The sequence below is a fragment of the Physeter macrocephalus genome, chromosome 15 (genome assembly GCF_002837175.3).
Source record: "Physeter macrocephalus isolate SW-GA chromosome 15, ASM283717v5, whole genome shotgun sequence".
Lineage (NCBI taxonomy): Eukaryota > Metazoa > Chordata > Mammalia > Artiodactyla > Physeteridae > Physeter > Physeter macrocephalus.
In genome coordinates, this window is record NC_041228.1 from 33,454,686 (window position 1) to 33,481,190 (window position 26,505).

A 26,505-nucleotide genomic window follows, 5' to 3' on the forward strand; every position below is an offset into this window, starting at 1 on the left:
TCCAAGGTCCTGGATCATCTTCACTATCATTATTCTGAATTCTCTTTCTGGAAGGTTGCCTATCTCCACTTCATTTAGTTGTTTTTCTGGGGTTTTATCTTGTTCCTTCATCTGGTACATAGCCCTCTGCCTTTTCGTGTTGTCTATCTTTCTGTGAATGTGGGTTTTGTTCCACAGGCTGCAGGATTGTAGTTCTTCTTGCTTCTCTTTATTTTATATGTATATATATATATTTTTTAAATTTATTATTTATTTTTGGCTGTGTTGGGTCTTCATTGCTACGCGCAGGCTTTTAGTTGTGGCAAGCAGGGGCTACTCTTCATTGTGGTGTGCAGGCTTCTCATTGTAGTGGCTTCTCTTGTTGCAAAGCACGGGCTCTAGGCAAGAGAGCTCAGTAATTGTGGTTCGCGGGCTTAGTTACTCCACGGCATGTGGGATCTTCCCAGACCAGGGCTCGAACCCATGTCCCCTGTGTTGGCAGGTGGATTCTTTATGACTGCACCACTAGGGAAGTCTGACAAATACCTTTTAGACAGTACTATAATGTAGTACTAATTGAAACTTAATGGCCTGTATTTTATATGAATCTTAAACATTTCCCTAAATATACAAGTAACTGTTAACAATTACCACGGAACATTACTTTTCTATTTGAACAATAAACATGAAAGGGTCTTCTCAATGCTAAGAATTAAACTACGAAATAGCATTTATAGGCAAAACCCAAACTTCCTTGGATTAAGTGTATAGACATGTCATCTCAAAGAATGCTTTCTTTCCAGATATGTCATGCTTTAATGAAAAATGTGCAATGCAGTATTCAAAAGATTCACGGTTTAAGATAGCAAAGTCCAAGCTCACCTTCCTTCACTCCGTGCACTTTCAGACACACTGCTCTTATCATTCACATTGCCTGCCCGGCCTTTCCTGTCGGTCTGTTCCCCGCAGGGTTTGGAGCTGGATGCTGCTGGGGAGGCAGGTTCCTCACAGTCCTGTTCTCGTAATTTGGAGGTGCTCGCTCCATCTGCTCTCACCTCTCTCACTGATGTTTCTGGTGAGGTTTGTATTTCTGTCAAAGTTCCTTGTCCTAAGTAATCATGGTTAGTGATTGCTACTGCAGAAGTGCCATGATTTGCTGTAGCTCCTGTGCTGGTTCCCATGGATTTGGAAATGACCTTCAGCTTATGTGAACTTGGTTTGTAGTGCTTCTTTTTGTGTTTAACTTTAGAATTGTGCTTTAAGAAAAACTCACACGACTCCTGTAGTACTCTTCGACTTTCACTGATTGGACTGTAAGAAAATCCAAGGAGAGAGTTTACTTGATAAATGTTAAGTGTTATAACAGAAATCATAAAGCATATCACATATCTTGTGCCAAAAATCCTAATTCATTAAAGTTATGATCTATATGATTTACATTATTTATAAAATCTGGGATTATAAATACTGTGAGACATAAGTAGATTGCCATGAAATGAAATCTTTTTGTGCATACACTGCTAGTTGCTTTTGTCAGCATAAAGAGTAGAAAGAAATTAAATAGACAAAATCAGAAGATGAGGGCAAGAAAACTCAAACCAGCATAAAGTAGGGGATTATCTGTATGTGTATCATATATAAATATATCAAATATGAAAGTAAACCAGAGAGAAAGAACACAGAATATAATTAATGGTCTTTGTTTAAATGCAATTGTTTTCTTTCTAACATTCAAGTTATAGCAAGTTATTCTGAAGTTAGTGTGGGATAGAGATATAATACAGGATACAGGATAGAGATATAATAAGAGTTCAAAAAAATTAAAGTCCAGTTAAATGCAATTCTTCAGACTTCAAAAACTTATTTGTGAAAAGGTTCTGAAATTTTTACCACAAAAAGAGTTCATTAATCAAACCAATTGGGAACAGTTTAAAAAACTCTATACTACATTGTTGATTGTACACAATGTATAACATATATAAACAAAATGAACTATTTACTCATAAATGTAAATCTACTATATTGTTACAGAATATTCCATAAGCTCAAATTTTTACCATCTTAAGCAAGGCAAATAAGTGACATGTTAAGTCAGTATTATGTGTAATAAAATTTAAAGGTAATGATTGTACATCACATTTGAATCATACTCTATAGACTGCCTTACATATATTTGACCCATTTCATCTTTCAACATTGATAAAAAAGGATAAAATTATTTAAAATTCTGAACCCAAAACAATGAACTTAATGATAGCAGTAATAATACTTGATATATTATAAGCCATGGAAAGAAAATGCACTTTTTACAAACTTTTCATTCATATTTCAATAGAATAGTACATGTCAAAGACTATCGTAACAAATGCTAAAATAAAGTATATCTCTCCATGAAAAAGATTTCAACTTGAAACAACAGTTGACATAATGAAACTCCAGTACAAGGATTTGGCATTTGATCTGTTTATTGTAAAACAATGTCAGATAATTCAATAGATTCTTACTCTTTCTTGCGACTTCGTTTAAAAAACCCAGCCCATTCTGTGCATGTCTTTTTGCTTCCAACCCAGAAGACAGCAGAGATGCCAACAATTAATGTCATCAGATATTTTATCATAAATAAAGCCAACTCTGGTCGAGTTTCTGTTTTTGCCTACAAAAATGTAATGAATAAGAATTTTAGTGATACATTTAAAGTGGAGAAAAGTCTATACAGTCAATGCAAAACTTGAACAAAAAGTATAAATCAGTTTGTTTTATTATGAAATGTTTGATATAACATAATATGAAAAGTGCTTTAAGTGTAATATAGAAGTTCTGAACAAAGAACTTTTATCAAAATATATAGCTAGAAAGGGAAAAATACTTATTAAATATATTTAGGAAGGACGTCTTACATCTTGGCTTGATATCTGGCATTTTTTTTTCCTATGAGTACAGCAGCTTCTTATAATTGCCAAAATATCTGCCTCTCAATATTTATCTTTTCCTTCACTATAATCTATAAAAAATACATTTAAACTCATTATAACAACATACTATTTTAGAGTCTTTATGCATTGTTGATGTTTTGTTACAAAAACTTAGAGCAAAATAAGTATCAGTAAAATGTAAAAATGTGGAAATTTTGTAAAAATTAAATCATACTTTTCTTTCAAGCATAAACTTTCAAATATTATTTTTTAAATGTTACAAGTATCAAAATACTATATATTATGCATTATATCTTGCTTTTTGCACTTAGTAATATTTCTTGGAGACCATTCTAGAGCACTTCATTCTTTTTAAAGCCTGTTCCATTTTGTGGATGAACTATAATTTATTCAGCTATCCCTACTAATAGATATTCAGGTTATTTCCAACCTATTGCCATTGCAAATAATGTTGCAGTGACTATCTTTGTATGTATGTAATTTCTCACATTTGTGAACAGAGCTGTTGATAAATTCCCAGAAGGACAGGATCAAAGAGTATGAGCATTTTAAATGCCAGATATTATCAAAATGCTTTCCACAGAAGGTTGAACTAATTGAACAGCAAAGTCTAGAACGGGTATTTTGCCAGTTTCATCAATATAGTGGTTATAAAACCTGTCATAAGCAGAAATATAATTTTATTATAACTTTAATTTGCATCTGTCTTATAACATTTTTCATATGTTTAAGAACAGCTTTTTTATTTTCCTTTTTTGTGACCCCTCTATACATTCTTTTCTCATTTTTATATCAGATTGTTGGTTTTTTTCTTATTGATCTATAGGAACTCTTTATAAATAAGGAAATTAGCCCTTCAATTATGATGTGATGTGTGAATAAATTTTCCCAGTTGGTCTCCTGACTTTGATCATGGCGGGTTTTTTTGCCATGCAGAATCTGAAAAAAGTTTTTTCCTTAGTCAAATTTAGCAATCTTTTCTTTTATAGCTCCTGCATTTTATATCATAAAGTCCTTCCCCACTATAAGATTAGAATTTTCTCACTTTATCTTATAATATCGTTTCTTTCTTTACATGAAACGTAATCTTAAAAAATCATATATCTTGGGCTTCCCTGGTGGCACAGTGGTTGAGATTCTGCCTGCCAATGCAGGGGACATGGGTTCGAGCCCTGGTCTGGGAAGATCCCACATGCCGCGGAGCAACTAGGCCCGTGAGCCACAACTACTGAGCCTGCACGTCTGGAGCCTGTGCTCCGCAACAAGAGAGGCCACGATAGTGAGAGGCTCGCGCACCGCGATGAAGAGTGGCCCCCGCTTGCAGCAACTAGAGAAAGCCCTCGCACAGAAACGAAGACCCAACACAGCCAAAAATAAAAATTAATTAATTAATTAATTAAAAAAAAATAATAAAAAATCATATATCTTAAACTTTTTAGTAGTATGTAACAGTTGCCTTCCCCCCTTAGTTTGCCAAAAATACTGAGGAATCTAGGAGACATTTAATACAGCAGTATCACTTTAAGAGAGCTCGCTTATTAATCATATAGTAAAAACAGACAATGGATAACACACTATAGACAGGATGTAAGGCAAGTAAAACCATTATCCCCACATATCAGTATGTAAAATAGATTTCACTGTTACAGTGCAGTAATTTTCTAGAATATAAATTATGTAAAATAATTCAGCCCACACATTGCTTGATCTGATACACTGTGATGACAGCACTCACACTCAATACAATTAGTTAATGCCATATATAAATATTCAAGAAAATGTATAAAATCTATTAAAAACAAAGTTTCTATTTAAAAAAACTCAACTAAAATGCTTTAAGAGATTTTCTATTTTCAGATATATTTTTTTTAATCTTAAAATCACCACTTTAATCCAACCAGAAGGATCAGAAACATATGAAACGTATTTTGTTTTAATTGTGTGTTTTGTCATAAGAAATGACAGGGTGGTTTCGGCATAAAGATTGTTTTTATAAGCATATACAAGCAAAGTATAAGATGATATATACTATTTTATTATAAACCTAAATAAGGGTTTCCCCAACTAACTGAAGAATTAAAAACAACTGCTTCTCTCTCTCTCTTTTTTTTTTTGGCTGCTCCGTTCGGCTTGCAGAGTCTTAGTTCCCCAATCAGGGGTTGAACCCTGGCCCCCTAAAGTGGAAGCGCCAAGTCCTAACCACTGTACCGCCAGGGAAATCCTTCAAGTTACTTCTCTTTTTCTCCTTATGACAAGACCTGTTCTTCTGATTCTGTTCTGCAGTACTATTCATCTGCCTTTGCAATCCAATTTAATTTTTAAAAGAATAGCTAAAGGAGGCACTTTACTATTGTAACTGAAGCTAAAACTTCAGGAAAGAACTTTTGGGACACTTACCCTAGTGTCAACGGAGGCGTAGGGAAACAACTCCCTCTGTCTATTGGATTTTCTCACCTGAAATCTAATTTTATGGTCATGACTAATCAAAGATATTTCCAGGGAACATCTGCCATGTTAAAATTAAATAGTGAAATAACACAAATGATAGGTTTTACCTGGTAAGGACATGGGATGTGGTACTGACGACAATGGTCAGAGACCCAAGTTATCTCCCAGGTTATCCTGTTCACTTGCTCATAGACGTAACATCCAAGAAGTGTCACTAATGGCACAAGATACAGGCCACTGAAGACTCCAATTCGAATCATAAATTTCTTTAGTTTCTCTTGGTTCCGGCCATCATGTTGTATAACTTGTCGAACATGATTTAAGGAAATAATGCCAGCTAAAAGAAGAGAGAGCCCGACAAACACACAGAGGCACAGGGGCAAGAGTACAAAGTAGCGAGAGGCATCCAGGTCATAAAGGCCGACAAAGCAAACTCCACTAATATTGTCTCCTTCAACTTTGTTCATAGCAAGAAGCATAACAGTCAGAAAGCCTGGTATTCCCCATGCAACAGCATGAAACCACACTGCTTTTTGTTCAATGGCTTCACAACTCCATTTTCTCCCAGCAGCTAAGAACCACGTAATGGTAAGAATCACCCACCACACAGTGCCAGCCATTGTGAAAAAATACAAAAACATAAACAAAACGGTGCAAGCCTTATTTTGAGAGCCTAGAACAACTGTGTCACCAAGCTCTAATTTCTCATCTGCCTTATTGCAGGCTGTGCTATTGCCTAGCAAGAATCCAATGAAGTACATAAGAGATACAATGCTGTAACAGACAGAGTAATATATAATTGGTCTCTCAGGGTATCTGAACCTTCTAACATCAATTAAAAAAGTAAGGAATGTAAACAGAGTTGCACAAAGACAAAATATTGAAACTATTCCAATAAAACTTTTTGCAAACTCTAGCTCATCACTTTTAAAATACATGTTGGGGCATGGAGGTGCACATTGGTCAATTCCCAGAAACTTATAGCCTTGTCCCCCAGAAGTCTTAAGATGCCTTGGACACCAAAATCCAATGTCTCTTTGGACTTGTTCTGTTTTCTTGTGAGGACTGAGAAACTCTGTGTGTTGATCAAAAGTTACAGGAACAGACTCGTCACAGTATTGTAATCTGTAAAGATTTTAAAAAATAATACATAAAGTTGACATTTTTGAGTCACTATTTTAATACTCTGCTTTCCAACTATAAAATATTTCCTTATGCATTCATAACTGATGGGAAGACATACGAGCTTAAACAGATTACAGCTTTAGAGCTGGGGAGAAAGTTTTGAAGTTGACTAAAAACTTGTAGGTGTTAATGAGGCCCCAACACACTAACAAATATATTAAGTATCAGGCAAGTGAACATGAAAACTCCCTTACTCAGAAAACAATCAATTAATAATTGTTAAATAATTTCTGGTTTCAAGACTAAGTACTTAAGAAAGAATTTATCTTGATTGGTATTCTCTAGACAAAAAAATTCTGGCTTGTCTGTTTAAGCATTTGAAATATGTCTTGGGGAAATTAGTTTTTATTTTCTAGCGTCCATGAGCAAAGTAGATCAGCCACATAGTAAGGTGATGACAACTAAAATGACTGAAATGAGATAATTTCCCGGATGGAGAGGACAGAGTTCAAGTGATATCTAAGTTCATAAAGAAGGGCAAGAAGAGGAAGGCTGAGGACCAGCTTAACTCACATCACCATTTTGTTGCAGTGTGGCTGTTTGCCTCCCTTGTTTATGGGCAGACCGGAGTGATAGAAAGGGATATTGCTGTTTTGTGCAGAACTTTATCACTGAGTTATCTCCACACACCAGAATTAGTTTGGAGGATCTACATAGTTTAGAAATTAGTGGAGGTTTTTAAGGAGAAAGCATTTGAAATATGCTTTAGATAAGAATAGAAAATAATAAAACATATGCCCATAAAAACAACACAGATGTATCTACAAGCTTTTTCAAAAGGTAGTATGTCAGTTTTGTTTTATATCTTTTTAAATAAAGCAATATAACATTACAGATACAGTTTGGACCCCTTTCTGGTCCTATTCTCTTTTCTCTTCCAAAATATTCATTACTACAAGTTCAGTTTTTAATTCTCCTCATGCATTTTTAAATATTTTATTTTGTTATTTTCCAACGACAATGTTATATAGTATTATTTTACAGGTTTTGAACTTTATATAAATGACATTGTGCTATATACATCATACTTTTTTTATTTATGCTATAATTTTTAGATTTATCCATATTGACAGATGTGGGTCAACTGCATTCATCTTATAACTGTATAGTAGTATTCTAGTGTGTAAGTACATCACAATTTACTTATTCTTACAGTGGACTTTCAGACTTTTTCTCATTTAAAAAAAATTACGAATAATGCTACAATAAGTATTCTTGCATACAATTCCTTGTTTGTGAAAAAGTTTCTATAGAAGGGGATCTCCTAAGATGTATGGCATGAGCATCTTCACCTTTACTATGTATTAAGTTGTTCTGGAAAGTGATTATGTATCTACCAGAAATGTATGAGTTCCACAAGGGTCTGTAGTTTCTTCAGTCTACAGATAAAGAACAAAAAGAGAGCCACCTTCCTTCCCAGATTTATTATATGAGGTGTCATTATGTTAGTATAATATTTCAAATTACAAGCTCCCAATGTCTAGAGAATAGGAGATAAAAGTAATTAATCAAGACAGATGCAAAAAGGTCCATGAATTGATAATAAGGCCCATTTCTCCCCAGTTTAGGGCAAAGGCACCATCACACATTCTCATAGAACTATGCACCCTCATTTGTTGTATTAACACAGTTGTAATTTTGCATTTATTTTTATGATTATTTGATTATTCTCTGTTCCTCCCACCCCACTGTGAGTTCCCTGAAAACAAGAACCAAGTCTGGTTTTGCTCACCACTGTTTACAGTGTTGATATATAGTAAGTGCCTAATATATATTAAGTGTGCAGTAAACAGCTGTTGACTTAAATAATGAAAGCCTGTCACTAATATTCTGGAAAATTAATACCAATATTGAAATATCATCAGTAGCTTTCAGCTGAAAACATAATTTACCTGTCACATTCAAGTTCCTCAGGCCATCGGATCCCAAAAGTGTCCATTAATTTTTTGCAGTCAGAATACACTTTCTCACAAAATTTACGGCAGGGTGGAACCACATCAATTTGCTCTGTGCAGGTTGGTACAAAAGCTTTGCAAAGGAAAGTTTCAACATTTGGTGAACATTCCAGATTTGCAAGAGGAAGAAAAAGCTATTAAGAAAAACAGTAAGATAAGATTAGAAAACATTTTATATAACAAATGAATTTTTTAGTATATACTTTTTCACTTAGTCTCCAAAAGAATCTTTAAATCTCACTCTCAATATAATCAAATTTGAGGAGATAATTTTTAGTTAGACATAAGAACCCTTAATACACAGTGAAATATCATTTTACTCAACTATGCATTTTTCAAGAAGACATGCTAAATCAAAACAAATCAAAAGTATGAGTTGATTGCTAGATGAAATAGATCATACAAATATTTAATTTGTAAGTTTATGCTGAAATACCTTAACACTTTACTGCGCATTCCAGAGAATAAAGGAATGTTTGGGGTGGAGGGAACAGCATGAAAAAAGGTATGAGGATCACAAGAACATGGAGAATTCAGGGCAAGAAGTCCAGTATGACTACAAGATAAGGTCAAAGAGGTAAAGTCAAGGACAGAGTAGAGAGAGATGAGACTGGAGAAGTTCTCTGGACCTGATCACGGAGAGCATGGATGACATGCTAAATTGCCTGGATTTAAAAATAAGGAGTGGGATACTATGGGAGAGTTGTAAGCAGGAGGTGTCTCTACAGTCTGACAGCTAAGTTTGAATGCTAGCTCCACATTTACTAGTTTTATACCTTTGGCAAGTTACATAAATTCTCTGTGCCTTAGTTTCTTCATCTGTAAACTGGCAATAATAACAGTACCTGTCTCATAAGATCATTATGAATACTAAGTTAATAAATGTAAAGCATTTATAACAGTGTCTGGCATACAGGTAAGTACTCAATAAATATTAGTTATTGTGATTACCCTTTAGAGAGTGGGGAAAGGTTCTGGAAAAACATGGTAGATTGAGCACATATGTTTATCTCCTTTCGCTCCTCCTTGCTTCCTTAGTAACATGACAATAAAGAAAAAAAAGGTAGTAATCTATTAGTAAGTGAACAAGAGAAACTACATTAGCATATCTGAGTTTTCCAAAGAACAAAAATGAAACAAAACAACAAAAAAGAAAGCCCTAAACTTTGAGCGACAGAAAGCTATTAGAGGAGTGATAAGTCACTTAACGGGACAAAGCTGGAGTGGAGGGATTCACATGAGAATGAGCTGATTTGCCCTAAAGAATCTGAGAGTCTCAGTTCTTTGAAGCACCAAGTAGCATAAAAGGCTAAAATTGGAGGAATGTTTACAAATTACTTCCTCACTATGTCACCCCCATCCCCACCCACGCAGCCAGATGATCACCGCATTCTACCAGAGATGTTTCCAGAAGAGATGGCACTAGAGACGTTCTGCACTTGGGTATCGGGCACAGAGCAGGGCAGAAGTACAATCCACAGTGACGAAAGGGGGACTGAGTAAGAGTCTACCTACAGAAACAGGAAGCCCTCAGCTTCTTTTCCTGCTCTATTCCCAAAAGGCTGGCAAACAGGCATATACCTACCATCCCCAATCTTTGAAAAAACCCAAGTCTTGGAGAAAAGACCTCTCTCTACACATTGACAATGAAAAAGCTAGTCAACCTCAAGCTCACCTTACCACGAAGCCCACTGGTGACCAGTCCCATTCATGCACACAGAGCTTTTCAGGGCCCCACAAACATGAACGGGCAGCCAAGGATCATCATGCATTTGAAGAAAGCATCATGAAAGACAGAGACCAAAACAAGCAAGCAGATAAAAAGGAAATTTGGAGGAAATAGAGACTATGCAGGGAACAGAAGAAAACAAATCACAAAACAAACAAAACCCTGAATAACTTAAGTGAGAAGCTATCGCTTCCATTAAAAAAGAATAAGATGCTATGGAAAATTTAAAAATAGTAAGATAGCTGAAATTTAAAACTCTATAGCAGGATTAGAAGATAAAGCTGAAGGAAGAGATGGAAAATAGGAGGATCACTCCAAGTGTCCAACTCCTGACTAAAGGACTTCCAGAAAGAAACAAGGAAAATGCGAGTTGGGGTGATTATCAAAGAAGAAATTAAGAACATTTCTCAGAACAGAAGGATACCAGTTTCCACACTGAAAAGGTTGGCAGCACACTGCAATCCTGCTACTAAAACATTTCTGGGGTAAAACGTCAGTCAATGAAGTCTCTTTAACAGAGATCTCTCTCACATTCTCCTCTTTTTTCAAACCTCCAGTTCCACACCCCATCCTCTCAGTTGATGATTCTGTTCCTAGTTCACTGAGAAATCAGAAATAATCAGAAGACAACTTCCTTATTCTCTCACAAAAGGTACCAAACCTAACTGCAGCTTATCCACATTCTCTGCCTTCACTATTTCAATGGTTGAACAGCTTGAACTCCTAACCAACCAAGTCTTCCATTTGTACACTGGATCTCTTCCCATTTGTCTAGTCAAGGACTTTGCTCTGGTGACTGTCCTGTCTCCTATTCTTGCAGTAATTTCCCCCTCTGTGTTACAGTGATTCCCCCATCATACAAACTTACTCTATTATCTCTCACCATAAAAAAAAAAATCTTTCCTTGGGCTTCCCTGGTGGCGCAGTGGTTAAGAATCCGCCTGCCAATGCAGGGGACACGGGTTCGATCCCTGGTCCAGGAAGATCCCACATGCCGTGGAGCAGCTAAGCCTGTGCACCACAACTACTGAGCCTGTGCTCTAGAGCCCGTGAGCCACAACTATTGAGCCTGAGTGCCACAACTACCGAAACCCGTGAGCCTAGAGCCCGTGCTCCACAACAAGAGAAGCCACCGCAACGAGAAGCCTGCGCATTGCAACGAACAGTAGTAGCCCCCGCTCGCCGCAACTAGAGAAAGCCCGCATGCAGCAACAAAGACCCAGTGCAGCCAAAAATTAAAGAAAACAAAAAAAACTTTCCTTGACTCCACATTCCCACCCCCACCCAGCTATTATTTCATTTTTCTCTTCCTCTTTATAGAAAAAACCCTGAAAACAGTTCTCTTGACCCACTTTCTCCAATTCTGCTCTTCCATTTCCTTTTGAGCCCACTCTCCAATCAGGTTTTGTCCCCATACTTCAATGAATCAGCTTGTCAGGGTTACCAATAAACTTCAAATTGTCAAATCCAAGGGTCAGTTCTGAGTCCTCATCCTACTCAACTCTTTAACATTTGACACAGTGGGATCCTGTCCTCCTCCTGAGACACTTTTTTCAATTGGCTTCTAGAATATGCATTTTCCTGAATTTCTACAGATCTCACTGTCTGTTCCTTTTCTGATTTCTTCCATTTCTCAAGTCTCAATATTGAAGAGCTCCAGGGCTCAATCCTGAGACCTCTACCCTATGTATATCCACTCCTCAGGAGAAACTAATCCAGAATCATGGTATTAAATACCAACTATACATGAAGGATTCACAAATTTATTTCTGGCCTCCATCTCTCCTGTGAACCCTAGACTTGAATGACCATCTGCCTTCTGGACAACTCCACTTGGCTGTCAACACATTATCTCAAACCCACCATGTCCAAAACACAACTCAAACCCACTACACCCTATCCCCCAAACACTCCCTTAGTCTCCCCATCTCAGTAATGTGGTACCACCATTCACCAAGTTACTCAGGCCAAGAATCTAAACATTCATCCTCTAGTCCTCTCTTTCTCTCACCCCATATCCAATCCATCAGCAAATCTTATTGGCTCTCCTTCCAAAATATATTTCAAATGTGACCATTTCTCACTGTTATTAAGTTACTACATCTCAGCCAGTATATATTTCACCTAGACTACTGAAATAGCCTCCTAACAGGTCTCACTACTTACCACTCTTGCTAATCTTACAATTTCTGTACCAATCCATACTCCTACCAATGTGATTCTTTAAAATGCAAGTTTGTCCTTGTTCAAAAGACCCCAACAGAAAACATTTCAAAGTCCTTACCAAGTCCTATAAGGCCCTAAATTTCCTGGCCCTTAGCGATGTCTCCAGTTTCATTTCGTAACTCCTTTTCTTACTCCATTGCCACCAAACTGGCCTTTTGCTTCTCAACATTCCATGTATATGTCTGCTTCAGGATTTCCATTTGCTGTTCCCTTCATCTAGAACACTCTTCCACCAGGTAGTCACATGGCTTGTGTCTCTGCTCAACTGGGTCTTTGCTCAACGGTTACCTCAGAGAGGCATTCCCTGCCCACCCTACATAAAAAATTATACTGTCATTCTCAGTTCCATTATTATGTTTTGTATTTCTTTATAGTCCTTATCAGTATGTGACATTTCATTATGTTACTAGTTTATATGTTCACTAGTTTATTTCTTAATTTCTGCCTTCACCACTAGAATGTAAATTCCATGAGTGGAAGGGATTTTATCTATTTTTTTTTTACTGCTGTATCCACAGTGCCTAGAACTGTGTGTGTGTAGAGTGATTTCTCTATAAATATTTACTGAATAAATAGTAACTATCCAGAGCAATGAATGAACAATGACAAGGCATGTCCAAAAATTTCAGAGCATCAAGATAAAGAAAAGATCATAAATATTTCCAGATAGAAAGAAACAGGTCACATGCAAAGGAATTAAATTCTGACTATTTGGTAATATCAGATGCTAGAAAGCAATGCAGAAATAATTTCTAAAATTCTGAAGGAATATTACTTTCAACCTAGAATGCTATACCCAACCAAACATTTAGGTGACAGTAAAATAATGACCTTTTTGGCCCTGTAAGGAAGCAAAATTTTTAACTTTCAAATATGCTTTTTTAGGAAGCAACTAGAGGATGTAGTATTCCTAAAACCAACTGAAGGAGTACATGAATAAACTAGGAAGGAAAATGACATGGGACTCGGGAATTAGTTGATCCAACACTAAGCATGGCAAGGGGAAGCCACAGCACAACAGCTACGCGTTTAGACCAGAAAGAAGTCAGAGCATATTGATAGGAGGACAGACAGCTGAAGGAGGAAGATCTCCAAGGGGATGGGAGTGCGGGATTGGAACTGACAGATTATATGATATTCTGAGCATCTGAGATAATTACTGCTATATGTCTAACAGGTCTGCTGGGAAATCTAAAAAAAAATTAACCATAGGTACACAGAAAACAAAGCAAATGGGGAAAAATGCAATTGCTGTATTAACTACGTGGGGGGGGGAGGTTTTATGGAAATAAATGCAATCAAAGTATACTACTTGATTCAGCAGTGAAAAAATAATTGTATTAGGAGGTTGAGAGGAGAAGTAAAGTGGTAAAGTAAGAGAAATATATTATCAACTACCATAATGAAGGAAAGACTAAAAGTCTACTGCCTGAAGTTCTAAACTGATGAATCCAAATAACACACTAAGCATATTAGGTAGAATATGGCCTATGTAGCAGAGGAACACCTAAAAGAGTTCAAAGTGGCTGCCACTGGGGTGGAGGACTGGGTGGGGATAGAGAGCAGTGGACAGGGATTATTGTTTTTCTGTTAAAAGTCTTTAATAATGAGGGTTTTTTCCCAGCTTTATTCAGGTACAATCGATGTATGATAAGCTGAACATGTATAAAGTCCACACATTGATGGGTTTTGAAACCATTACCATCATCAAGGTAACAATTCATCCATCACTACCAGAAGCTTCCTCTTGCCTCTTGGTAATCTCTCCTCTCATCTCCCCTCTCATCAACACCCTCTTCCCCCACCTGTAACGTTCCCTGGCAACCACTGATCTGTTTTCTGTCACTAAAGAGTGGTATTTTGTAGAATTTTTCATAAATTTATACAGTATATTTTCTTTTTTGTCTGGCTTCTTTCACTCAGCATCATTTTGAGATTCATCCTGTTGTTCTGTGTATCAATACTTCATTCTTTTTAATTGCTGAGTGGTACTCTATTGTATGGCTATACCATAACTTGTTTATCCATTCACCTGTTGATGGACAGTATGAAGTGCCTGTGGGACATTTGAGTGTGGATGTCTACTAACAGGAAGTTAAACAAATAGAGCTCTGCAGGCGAGAGACTTTAGGTTAAGGATATAGATGTGGAAGTCATCATTATAAAAACAGTAACTGAAATAATTGAATGTAATTATCCAAAGAGAACATATAGAGTTAGACGAAAAACTGGATTCAAAAATCTGAATCAATGCACTGAACTTATATATTGTCTTCTTTGTTTCCAAATACCACTGAAATGTGAGAAAATGTTTAAAGATAAAAAAGAAAATCTATAGCTGTACAAAGAACAGGGGAAGGGTCTCATCAGTGAGCTATGAACACTGAGACATCTCTGAAAAATAAATAGAATGAGGACTTCTATTTTCAGCACTGTGACCAATTAAATATCTCTGGCCACAAAACATTCAGATTCTAGATAAACTGCAACAGATATACATTAAAATGCATTGCTGAGCACTGCATATGCCTAATAAAATGGCATAAAATATGTAAAATGAAAAGCAACAAATCTACAAGGAGAAGTGGACAATTCCATGATCACAATCAGAAATTTCAATTCATATTTCTTAGTAAATGAAAGACCAAGCAGACAAAAAAAGATTAATAAGTAAATATGAGGTGTGATTACAATACTACAATTAACAAGTCTCATTTAAAGGGCACATACAGAACCCACACCCAACAATTAGAGGACAAGAGCTGTGGAGGACTTTGGACCAGTGGAGAATTCACCCTGCCCTGATGGGGCAAAGTGACTGAGCAAAGACAGGGCTGCCACGGTTGTACACTGTATCTCCCTTATCTGAATGGTGCTGAGGCCTAAACCTTTGCCACCTAAAAAGAGCCTGTTGGAGAGCAAACAGTAGGGTACTTTTCTCAATTTTCTCTGTCTGGAGGGGGAGAACGCCCAGCTTGTATGAGTATCCTCCTCTCAGACTGAGGTGGAATAAAGGGAGGCATGGGCAAATGGTAGCATTTACCTCTTTGTTTCCTGTTCCAAGTAAGCCTAGTTCCTACAAATTTTGAGTGTCTGGAAATCAAATCTTATGATGGAAGTAATTAAAACACAGTTTAATTCTTCTAACTCCGAAGCCATTCTACAATAGCTATAAATAAATTGATGGTCAGCACTTAAGAACTATTATTGTCCAGGGCAGACAAAATGAAAGTAACACATGTACTTTTTGCTATATTAGAACAATTTTCTTATGGGGCAAACATGGCAAGTCACATCTTCTGTTTAATTCTTCTAGAGTGCCAACACTGGTTAATCCAATAACGTTGCTGTCCATGCAATCTGCAGGGATAAATCAGATGCTGAAAACTCAAATACCTTCAGTGGCTAGGCAGATAAATTCAGAAGGGTATGAGACAGCAGGAGTAGTTGGGGAGCAGCTGCTACTCAGTTCTCGTGGACTGTTATTGGAGAGTGGGAGCACAGAGCTGTTAGGTATTTCAATTTTTCATAAGAAAACAGAACCTGGATTTGTATGTGGAATCTCCAAATTTAAAAATTTTTTACTATGAACATTTAAAATAATGTACAGGACAAACAAAACATGTCTTCAGATCAGATCTAGTGTGGGTCACTAATATTCAAGCTCCGTTGCAAACTAATAGACATAAAGAAATTTTTTTAGACTTGGAAGGGACCTGAGTAGACTTTTAAGACTGTTGTTTTTAAAATGTGTGTGTGTATTCTGCCAAGGAATAGTTTCTTTAACTAAGAGGTTACAAAGAAGCTTAATATAGTAAATAAATAAAAGCACAGCTGCTCCCGCTGAACAGGAAGCCCTCCCTCTGAGACACCTCTCACTGCTCCCCTTCCCCACCAGTGACCTCAAAGCACCTCCAGAGATCACAGTTTGAAAATTACTGAGCTAATCCATTTTCTCAGATTACAAGTGAGAAAATGAAATCCAATTTCTCATTGAAATTGTTACTGAAATCCCCAAATCTAGCCTAAATTAGAATTAAGTGCCCTTATTCCTGAGCTAATGCTACTGATGATAAATGAAATTTATTCAGCACCTACCATAAACTAAGCACTGTGCTTTCTCATATACCAGTTGTTTTTACAACAATCCTGTGAGAGGGATGTTCTTTTTGCTCGGGCTTCTCATTGCGGTGGCTTCTCTTGTGGAGCACAGGCTTCAGTAGTTGCAGTGCATGGGCTCAGTAGTTGTGGTCCGCGGGCTTAGTTGTTCTGCGGCACGTGGGATCTTCCTGGACCAGGGATTGAACCCGCGTCCTCTGCATTGGCAGGAGGATTCTTAACCACTGTGCCACCAGGGAAGTCCCTGAGAGGGATGTTCTTATCTCCACTTTGCAGATGAGGAAACTGAGGCTCTAAGAGTACCTTTCATAGGGTCACATAAGTAGTAAGTGGCAACCAGGATAGGAACCTGGGTCCAAATGACTCCAGATCTGTCCTCTGTAACCCTGATACTAAGTTGCCACCCAACTCTCCCTGAAAATTACCCTTCCCCAAAGCATGAGACAGGCAAGAATGCCAATAAGAATGAAGGGGAAGAAGGATATCAAAAGAGGACTGAGAATCTTCTAACATGAAACAAAACTCAACAAATGATCATAGGACACATTAATCAAAGACAGTAAAACCTCAAACTATGTTTATCATATTCAGATGATACATGTACCTCCTGAAGCAGGTAATTCTGGAACAGGTAATTTTTAAAATCAATCAATCTATCTATCTATCTATCTATCTATCTAACTAAAAAAAAATTTTTTTGGCCACACTACGCAGCTTGCAGTATCTTAGTTCCCTGACCAGGGATCGAACCCGTGCCCCCTGCAGTGCAAGCTTGGAGTCCTAACCACAGGACACCAGGGAATTCCCTGGAACAGGTAATTTTAGAACAAATAATAGCACTTTAAATAATGGATAGTCAGCCTGTATTGAACTCATCCCAATGGCTGAAAAAAACAGAATGAGCATATTTCCCTAATTGTTTAAATAAAATTCTTGACAGGAACCTTTTATGTTCTTCCATAAAATGTCCTAGGTATCATTCTCAGAAACCAAACCTTGACTGAGATGGAAAGACTACTAACCTGACTCATTGTGACATTTCTTGTGTCCTTAATCTTATACTCAGAATATCATATTATTAAACTAGTATTTGGCATGGTAAGTGCTATGTAAACCCATGAACTGAGCAATGATTCACACTTTCTAGGCTCTTCAATCCGTTCCCTCTCTCCTCCCCTGAACGACACACCTTCTTCAACTCTCTCAGTAACCCAGAGCCTTCATGGTCTCATGCAAGAATTTCTCCTTTTCAAATTTTATTCTCAAACAAGGCTCAGAAACTCACCCAATAACTAACCACAGCATAAAAAAAAATCAATGCTGCTTTTGAAATTCTAGCATTAAGTAATAATTAAAATAGTCCTGTTGATTACACTTTTAACACTCAGAGAAATAAAAGGTAGGAACCTTTAAGAAAATGGTCAGTTCCTGGTAGAAATCCTGTAGTAGTTACTATCAGTACTAGCAAGAACAAGGAAGAAGAGGGCAATTAAGAAGGCAAACTATACCTCCATTCTGAAAAAGAGCAGAGCCAAACTATGCTATATAGACAGTGAGAACCAAAATACGTGGAGTATTTTATATAATCCTTTGCTGGAAATAATGCCAGCATTGTAATTCTGGTTCCAGCTCTGTCATTAACTGCTGGTGTCATCTTTGGCAGATAATTTTCTGTCTTTGAGTCTCAGAGAATTCATCAGTAAAATGAACATGATGAACTACTGGATGGTCTCTAAGGACACTTTATGGCTCAAAAAGTTTATGAAGAGGGTAACAAAGACTTGAATAGCAGAGCTGGACATAAATTTCAAAGCAACTGTAGGTACCACAATGAAATTTCCTCCTTGTTAGTTAACTAACTCTGTCTTGCACTGAGCTTTACAGTGAACATTTCCATATCCATCTGCCCAGCAGTCCTATTCTGGGGAATCCCAAAGTAGGTGGGATGCGACAGATGCAGGGGTGCAACCTGACAACAAAAACAGAGGCACATAATCTAAGCTTGGCCAGCTGGATGCTCCAGGTATTGAGATTCTTGCATAAAAGAACAGTCAGATTATTTGAGGCAGTTGCAGTGGGATCAATAATTAACCCACAGTGCCAAAGTAAGTGTCCAGGGACAATGGTTCAGGAAGTGTCCACTGGCGTTGGCACTGGCGACAGACTGATCTTATGGCATGATCTTAGCTGTGTTCTGGTTCTCTTTGCTTCTCCCTGGTTCTCCAGCCTCTCCATTGATCCGACAAGCTACCCAACATCCACCCATTTTCTGCTTCAGTTAGTCAAAGTTGGTTTCTATTGTTTGCAACCAAGAAGACCAACTGGCATAAAAATTATACAAAGAACAAGTTGTAAGTGACCTCGGTGAAATGGGAAGAATTCTAGAACTGGTTTTCTGGACTAACTGGGGCCAAAAGCGAGCACACATTCTGTCAGTATTTAAAGATGGAAATCTGGCAGCCCATGGTATACAGCAGAAAAACAACTAACTGCATTATCCTTATAATCACTTAGATTCAAAGAACTTAGAATTATGTGCCCAGTGAAGACAAGGCTGAGTGGCTGCTGCCGGACAAGCAGAGAAAGGTATAAAGACCATCACGTATTCAAGGACTATGGGCTGAAGTGAGTGCTTCTAGGGGCGCTGTTCGGCTTAGGAAGAGAGCGACATACTGGCATCCCTGAATTCTTGGCTCAAGGTGTGGAGTGAAACAGAAAGATTAAAAGATGCAGACCACTCCAGATTGGTAGGTGGTAGATTTAATAAGCAAGAAAACTTAAATACGAGGCTCGTCTTGGGTGGCCACAAGATGAGCAGATCTCCGTACCCGCCCGCCAGAATCTTAAAAGTTTATACAGAGGCCTTCACTGGGCTCAGTCACACATACCGTCCAGGTGGTCTCAGCACCACTTTACTATTTCAAGGCTGAAGTTGAAAACCAAAGGCACAGTTTGATCCTGAAGGTTGCCAAATTATATCAGTTACATTTGCTTCCCTTTCACACTGGAGATCCGATGATATTGTGATAAGGCAGTGGGACGTCAAGATCTGAAGTGGGGATACATGACAAGGTTCAGAGTCCCCACACAGGACTCTGAACCCCCAGCCCTCAAAGCAGACCCTCATCCCTGGTCTGTTGAGGCACTCATCTGAAAGATTTACTCTGTAAGAAGCAAATAAATAGCCTCATACCCCATCCCCACCACGCTTCAATGTCTCAATCTATAAGAAGAGTTCTACCCCACCATGCCCTGGGAGGGTCAAGTCAAAATTAAATCTGAAAAAAAGGATTATACATTATTTGTAAGACACTATACATTTACATTGATTTGAGGGTGATGGATTATGGAGGAAAGAACAAACTTTTAGATGGTGCTAACTCTGATAGGAGTGTATTGATTCTAGATTCAACGTGCTAGCTTCAGAGACTGGGCTTTTGACAGGGGCTTGGTGGGACCCTGTTGGAGGAGATAATCGAGAGGGCACGACCCAGGAGCTGGACCCTGGCAAACGGAAGTTCCTCATCCCCTCTCCTGTCCTGTGAAGGTAGGTTCCACTGGCCTTCCCCGCACTACAAGCTGCCCAAGGCCTCAGCCTTGAGATAGTAAAGTGGTGCTGAGACCACCTGGACGGTATGTGTGACTGAGCCCAGTGAAGGCCTCTGTATAAACTTTTAAGATTCTGGCGGGCGGGTACGGAGATCTGCTCATCTTGTGGCCACCCAAGACGAGCCTCGTATTTAAGTTTTCTTGCTTATTAAATCTGCCACCTACCTATCTGGAGTGGTCTGCCTCTTCTTCAGTCTCTCCCTGCCCTCTGTGTATGGGGGCCAGTTTCAGATTACACAGGGGCAACTCCGGAGGAGGATGCAAACTAACAGATCCCAAACGCAACTCAGTGTAATTTCCCAAGCCCAGGTGTGTATACTTCAAATAGCTGTATTTCACAATAGCACAATCACCATACTGGCTTCCTGGATAAACATTTTTATGGTTGAGGTGGCAAAACAAAAAACATTAGAGGTCTCCCTCTACCATGATAGAAAATCAAAAGCAATACTGTAGACAGGGCTTTCAGAGATGAGTGACACCATCAAAAACAGATTCAGGGGTAGTAATCGGTGGCACCTGTCCATTTTAACTGGCTATGTTATTAATACATTGTCTTAAGCAACCTTAATCAAATGGCTAAGGTACTTTTCCAGATGTGGTCTCTTAACTATAGCAAATCAGTACAGCCTTGGCAACACATAATGAAGCTCTAATCTGGCCAATGCTTTTTCCTCCAAAAGGAATTTACTTTCACCTAACAAGTTCAGCAACACATCTTCCCCAACTTGCCTTAGAGCAGTCATTCTCAAAGCGTGGTCCTTGAAGCAGCAACAGCACGCCCCACTGGAAACTTGTTAGGAGTAAATTCTCCATCCCACCCCAGATCTACTGATTCGGGAATTCTGGAGGTGGTGTCAGTGATCTGTGTTCTAACAAGCCCTTCAGACGATTGTGATGCACACCAGAGTGTGAGAAGCACCGCCTTAGAGTAATAGCAGCTCTTCAGCTCTGTGCCTCAATTTCATTTGACCAGAGACTCTAACCATATCACTATTTCACAGGACATCACGCTGGCCCATCATATTTAGGACATAAAGCTGGTGAGGCCATAGGTATGTACCAATGAGGAGATTAACCCTACATAAATAAAAGGAACCTTCCACTTTGATTTTGTTAATGGTTCCTGGTAGACACTGGACACAACTATGGGACACCTAGAGATCATCAGCCCAAGACCTCTCATGAACTGGGTGTTTTCTAGTCACCTATTTATGACATCAGGTGTAGCCAATATCATTCCCTCTTCAAGTGGCCGGAGTAGATTTTAAAGACAGCATGAGCGTACTGCTCACACTCTCAGAATGCCTACTTCTGTCATACTACACCTTTTCCTTAAAACGCACCAGCTAGCGCCCCATGATCTAATGACATGATAATGCAAGGGACCATAGTATAGACCCGGGGTTGCTGGTGCTATAAGATCCTGAAGAGAAACTCTGGGTTAAAAGGCTAATAGAGAGGGATCAAAAGAAGAAAAATATTTTGATTTTAAGAAATACATAAAGCTAAGCCTAAGCAGAGTGGGCTTGTGGTATCTTGCCTGCACCTTGCCTCCCTTAGCAATAAAGATGCAGGTTATATAGACATTTGTCACTTTTCTGAAGCATGAATCAGAATCCCCCTGGTACATGGAAGAACCCACTTTACTAGTGACCAAGGCCAAGTGACCATAAAGCATCTGATTCTCATATCAGGATTTGTGCTTTCAACCCACGGTGTCACACAGTAACTCTCAAGAAGTGGTAAGAGCTTTATTTCTTACTTTAAAATGTCACCAAAAAGTGATAGTAATGAAAATTGAGAAAAAGTGAAGAAGTTTAAAAAAAATGATTGGAAAAAAAAAAGTGGTGTGCCTTAGGTAGGCAACAGACTCACTAAAGATCTAAAGGGGTCCTTAAATGTTTACACTTCACAGAGCAAATACTGTCAAAGTGGTTACGAGAGTTGAGTAAATTCTTTGAGAATGTTAATGGACTACTGTATAATCAAGTGGTACAAACTCTGCCACTTATTATCATGAATGTGACCAATCTCAGGCAAGTCAACTTCTTTTTAGAAAATGCAAACCAGGGCCTGGAATACAAGACAAGAATAAAAAACAGAAATTTGCATTATTTCCACAACAGAAAACTTGTTATTTTTTAAGTAGTTCTTAGCGAGCACTACAAATTATAAACTATTTCTCCAAAAGACCTTTCCTTTAGAAATTAGACAAAGATATATGGTAAGTGGTTGGTACTGCAAAATAATCTGTCCACTGAAGTAATTAATTTAAAACTTGTAACTTAGAGAGTGTGGCCAAGATGGTGGATTAGGAAGACTGTAAGCTCACCTCCTCCCACGGGCACACCAAAATTACAGCTTTACAGAGTGACTATTGATGAACACAACCTGAAGACTAGCAGAAAAAATTTTCCACAACTAAAACTATAAAGGAGGAACCACAATGAGACAGGTAGGAGAGTTAGTAATACAGTAGTCAAGACTCACTCCCCAGGGTAGGCAACCCATAAATGGAAGGATAATCACAATTGCAGAGGTTTTCCCCAAGGAGCCAGGGGTCTGAGCCCTACATCAGGCTCCCTAGCCTGGGGGTCCTGCGCTGGGAAGATGAGCCCCTAGAATGTCTAGCTTTGAAGGCCGGCAGGGCTTGCATACAGAAGAGCTGGAGAGATGCAGGAAACAGACACTTCACTCTTAAAGGGCACATGCAAAACTTCACACACTCCAAGTCCCAATGCAGAGGCAGTAATTTGACTGGGTCAGAGCCTCTTACTGATCTTAGAAAGGCTCCCAGAGAGGCAGAAGGCCGGGACTCCCCCTGGGGAAACAGACACTGGCAGCATCCATTTTGGGGAGCTCATTCTACCACGAGGACACTGGTACTGGCAAGCACCATCTTGGAGTCCTCCCTCTAGCCTATTAGTGGTAAGTGGATGCCACTACCTCTGGCAGCCACCACACAAGGCAGGGACTTGCAGCTAGCAGGGCTGGGGAACAGCCCCACCTACCAGGGTGCTCACAGTTGTTAGCCCTGTCACAACAGAAGGGCCCACACAGCCCACATAGTGGGCACCCCTAGAGCATACAGCTCTGGTGGCCAGAGGGGAGTGTTCTACTGGGTCCCACAGGACGTCTCTTACATAAGACCAATTCGCCAAGATTGGGAAACATAACTGACCTACCCAATACATAGAAATAAACACAAGGAATTTGGCAAAATGAGGAAACAGAGCAATATGTTCTAAACGAAGGGACAAGAAAGAACCTCAAAAGAAGAACTAAGTAAAGTGGAAATCAGCAATCTACCACATAACGAGTTCAAGACAATGATCACAAGATGTTCAACAAACTCAGGAGAAGAATGGATGAACAGAGTGAGAAATTTAATAAACAGTTCGAAATTATAAAGAAGATCTAAACAGAACTGAAGAATACAATAACTGAAATAAAAAATACACTAGAAGAAATCAACAGTAGATTAGATAATACAGAGAATCAGATCAGTGAACTGGAATACAGAGTAGTGAAAATCACCCAAGCTGAATAGAAAAAAGAAAAAAGAATTTTTAAAATTGAGGACGGTTTAATTTAAGAGACCTCTGGGACAACATCAAGCATACTAACAATTTGCATTATCAGGGTCCCAGAAGGAGGAGAGAGAAAGAAAGGGGCAGCGAATTTATTTGAAGAAAACTTGTAACTTGAAAAACTATAATTCACATGCAGGTACACATTCAACAAACATTAATGAACGAATACATACATATATACAAACTAGAGTAATAAAACTTCATTATCTACATGCCACATTCTCAAGGAATGGAAAAAATCACAACACAACAGTCTTCCCATGGTCTAAAAGAACCATGTCTCTTTGTGGACAGGCTCTCCTGAAGGCATAACTAATAATATCCCAGACTGTGGAATAACAAGGAATGACCCTAGGGACTTTGTGCCTATCAGCAGAGACTCCCAGGAGAAATACTGTCCTCTGTTCACATACAGGTCTAACCCTGATTCTGTAGACTCAGAATTAGTCAAGGTACTTTCCCTACTACTGCAGTACAATGTCAGAAAGGAAGGTTAAGTTTATAGTTTCTACATTTAAAACCCAACAGTAGCCACTATACACACAACTGATCTGGAATACTTTTCTATATGTATTTCATTTTAAATGACTCAATAGCTTACTTTCAGAATAATTAAACCTATTTTCAGAAAGTCTTCCCTGAAAAATAAAGAGGTTAGTCACACTAAACATTTTCTTTCCTTTTGTATGGGGTAGAAGAGTGGAGAATAAGGAGGAAAGGAAGGGGTCCACTAGACTCATCTAAAAGCAGATGAATATGTTTAAAAACCAATAGAAACAGATTTTTTCTTTAAAGTTTGTTTATACAGTTTTTCTCCATCCCTTTATTTTTAATTGATTAGAGACATTTTACTAGTGCATATTAACAGGTGGAAAGGAAAGGGGTTTGTTTTTTTTTTTTTTTGGCTCACTTCCCTTTAGACTGTTCAAAAGTAGAACAACCACATGCTGTTCCAAACACAATACATGACTTAGCTTTGCCTAGGCCTTAATGAAGGCAATTCAAAAAGAAAAATACAAAATTCTGGTCTCCATTTTCCCTAGATCAGTCTCAGCTCTTTCTGGATGAAATCAGTCTCTCAAGGGACATCAACCTCACAATTTGAGAAACAATGCTCTAGATATGAAACAAAAAGCAACACAATGGAAAACCAGCAACCATTTGTTTTTCCACTTGGGAGAGTTAGACTGTACAACATCCTTTTCATTACAAAGCCAAGTTACTATTCAGAATTGTAAATTAACTCTTTGTAATAATACAAATGACTTCAGTCTCAGATAATAAAATAAGGAAAAAAATCAAAGTCCCTTATTTCAAGCAATCTCTGAAACAAAACTAAAGGACCAGGATATCTCAGTCAGATCCTTTGGTTTGTGATAAATTTGACTTAAAACTTATCTGGAAAGAAAATAACACATAACACATATGGTAACATATTAATAAGAATGCACAATAATGATTTTTATTACATGCTTTATGTGTGTGATCCTTAAGAACATTTTCAAGTACTTTAAACCAGGGTTCAGCAAACTACAGCCTGTGGGCCAAAAGTGATGCATTATCTGTTTTTATAAGTAAAGTTTTATTGAAACATCCACACTCATTTGTATTGGCTACAATTGAAGAGTTGAATAGCTGTGACAGAGAGTGAATGTTTTGTAAAGCCAAAAATATTTATTATTTACCTTTACACAAAATGTCTGCGTTCCCTGCTCTAAACCACTGGTCTCAAATTTTAACGCTCATAAGAAACACCTGGACAGCTTGTTAAATCAGTTTTCTGAGCTCTACTTTCACAGATCATGATTCAGTAGGTTGGGATGGCGTCAATGAACTTGCATTTCTAACAAGCTCACAACCTGCTGGTCTATGAACGAAAGTTTGACAACAACTGCCCTAAACCATCTCATATAATCACAGATCAGCAATGACCACAAATGTTATAAATTCTATAAACCAGGATAACCATCACACATAATGAAAACTAAGGCATAAGAGAGGAGGGAAATAGATCTCTTGACTTACATGAAATTCTTGGTAGCTAAGAAGGCACAATTGGTTGCCATAATCATCAGATAATTCTTCAGCCCCTCATCCTAATGTTAATTCATAGTAAACACTGGAAATTCAACTGGGACCAGCAGGAGCCAAAGGCAGTTGGGTTGGAAGTGTAAAACACAATCAGTTCTTTAGAGAAACTATAAAACACTTTTTAAAAGTAAAAGCTGAGGTATATTCAGTTATAATTTAGTATTTGACTGGACTATAGATTAAGTACTAAAGTACAATGTTTGAAAAGAAAGCTGACACATATTGTTTATAATACAATGGTCCAATCAAAAGATTAATTCTTTCACTCCATATAAATAAATATAAATGGTTAAAAAATCTAATCTTTTGAATAAATTCAAAATAAACATGTGTCAAGCTAATAATGGCAAAGAACATAGAGGATATCAACTGATGTATTTTATTAGAACTAGGCTCAGGCAGATCAAAGGTGGATGATATGTAAACCACATAAAAATATTAGTGCCTTTCAAAAACAGAAATATAGATCAATGGAACAGGATAGAAAGCCCAGAGATAAACCCACGCACATATGGTCACATTATCTTTGATAAAGGAGGCAAGAATATACAGTGGAGAAAAGACAGCCTCTTCAATAAGTGGTGCTGGGAAAACTGGACAGGTACATGTAAGAGTATGAAATTAGAACACTCCCT

At 38.0% G+C, this 26,505-nt stretch overlaps 1 protein-coding gene across 6 annotated transcripts in view; it reads right to left on the reverse strand.

Moving 5' to 3' along the window:
- FZD6 (frizzled class receptor 6) overlaps positions 1–26,505 on the reverse strand; it is a 37,357-nt gene that overhangs the window by 5,114 nt on the left and 5,738 nt on the right. For 4 of the 6 annotated variants that reach the window (XM_028500651.2, XM_024129983.3, XM_028500650.2 and 1 more), the window contains 4 exons: positions 8,438–8,634; positions 5,468–6,485; positions 2,484–2,632; positions 862–1,290 (listed from right to left, as the gene is read on the reverse strand). In XM_028500651.2, coding sequence (XP_028356452.1) covers positions 862–1,290; positions 2,484–2,632; positions 5,468–6,485; positions 8,438–8,634 — 1,793 coding nt within the window. Of the gene's footprint in view, positions 1–861; positions 1,291–2,483; positions 2,633–5,467; positions 6,486–8,437; positions 8,635–16,553; positions 16,631–20,915; positions 21,071–26,505 lie in introns of those variants that run through there. The other 2 variants (XM_028500649.2, XM_007122539.3) reach the window with 2 other exon arrangements.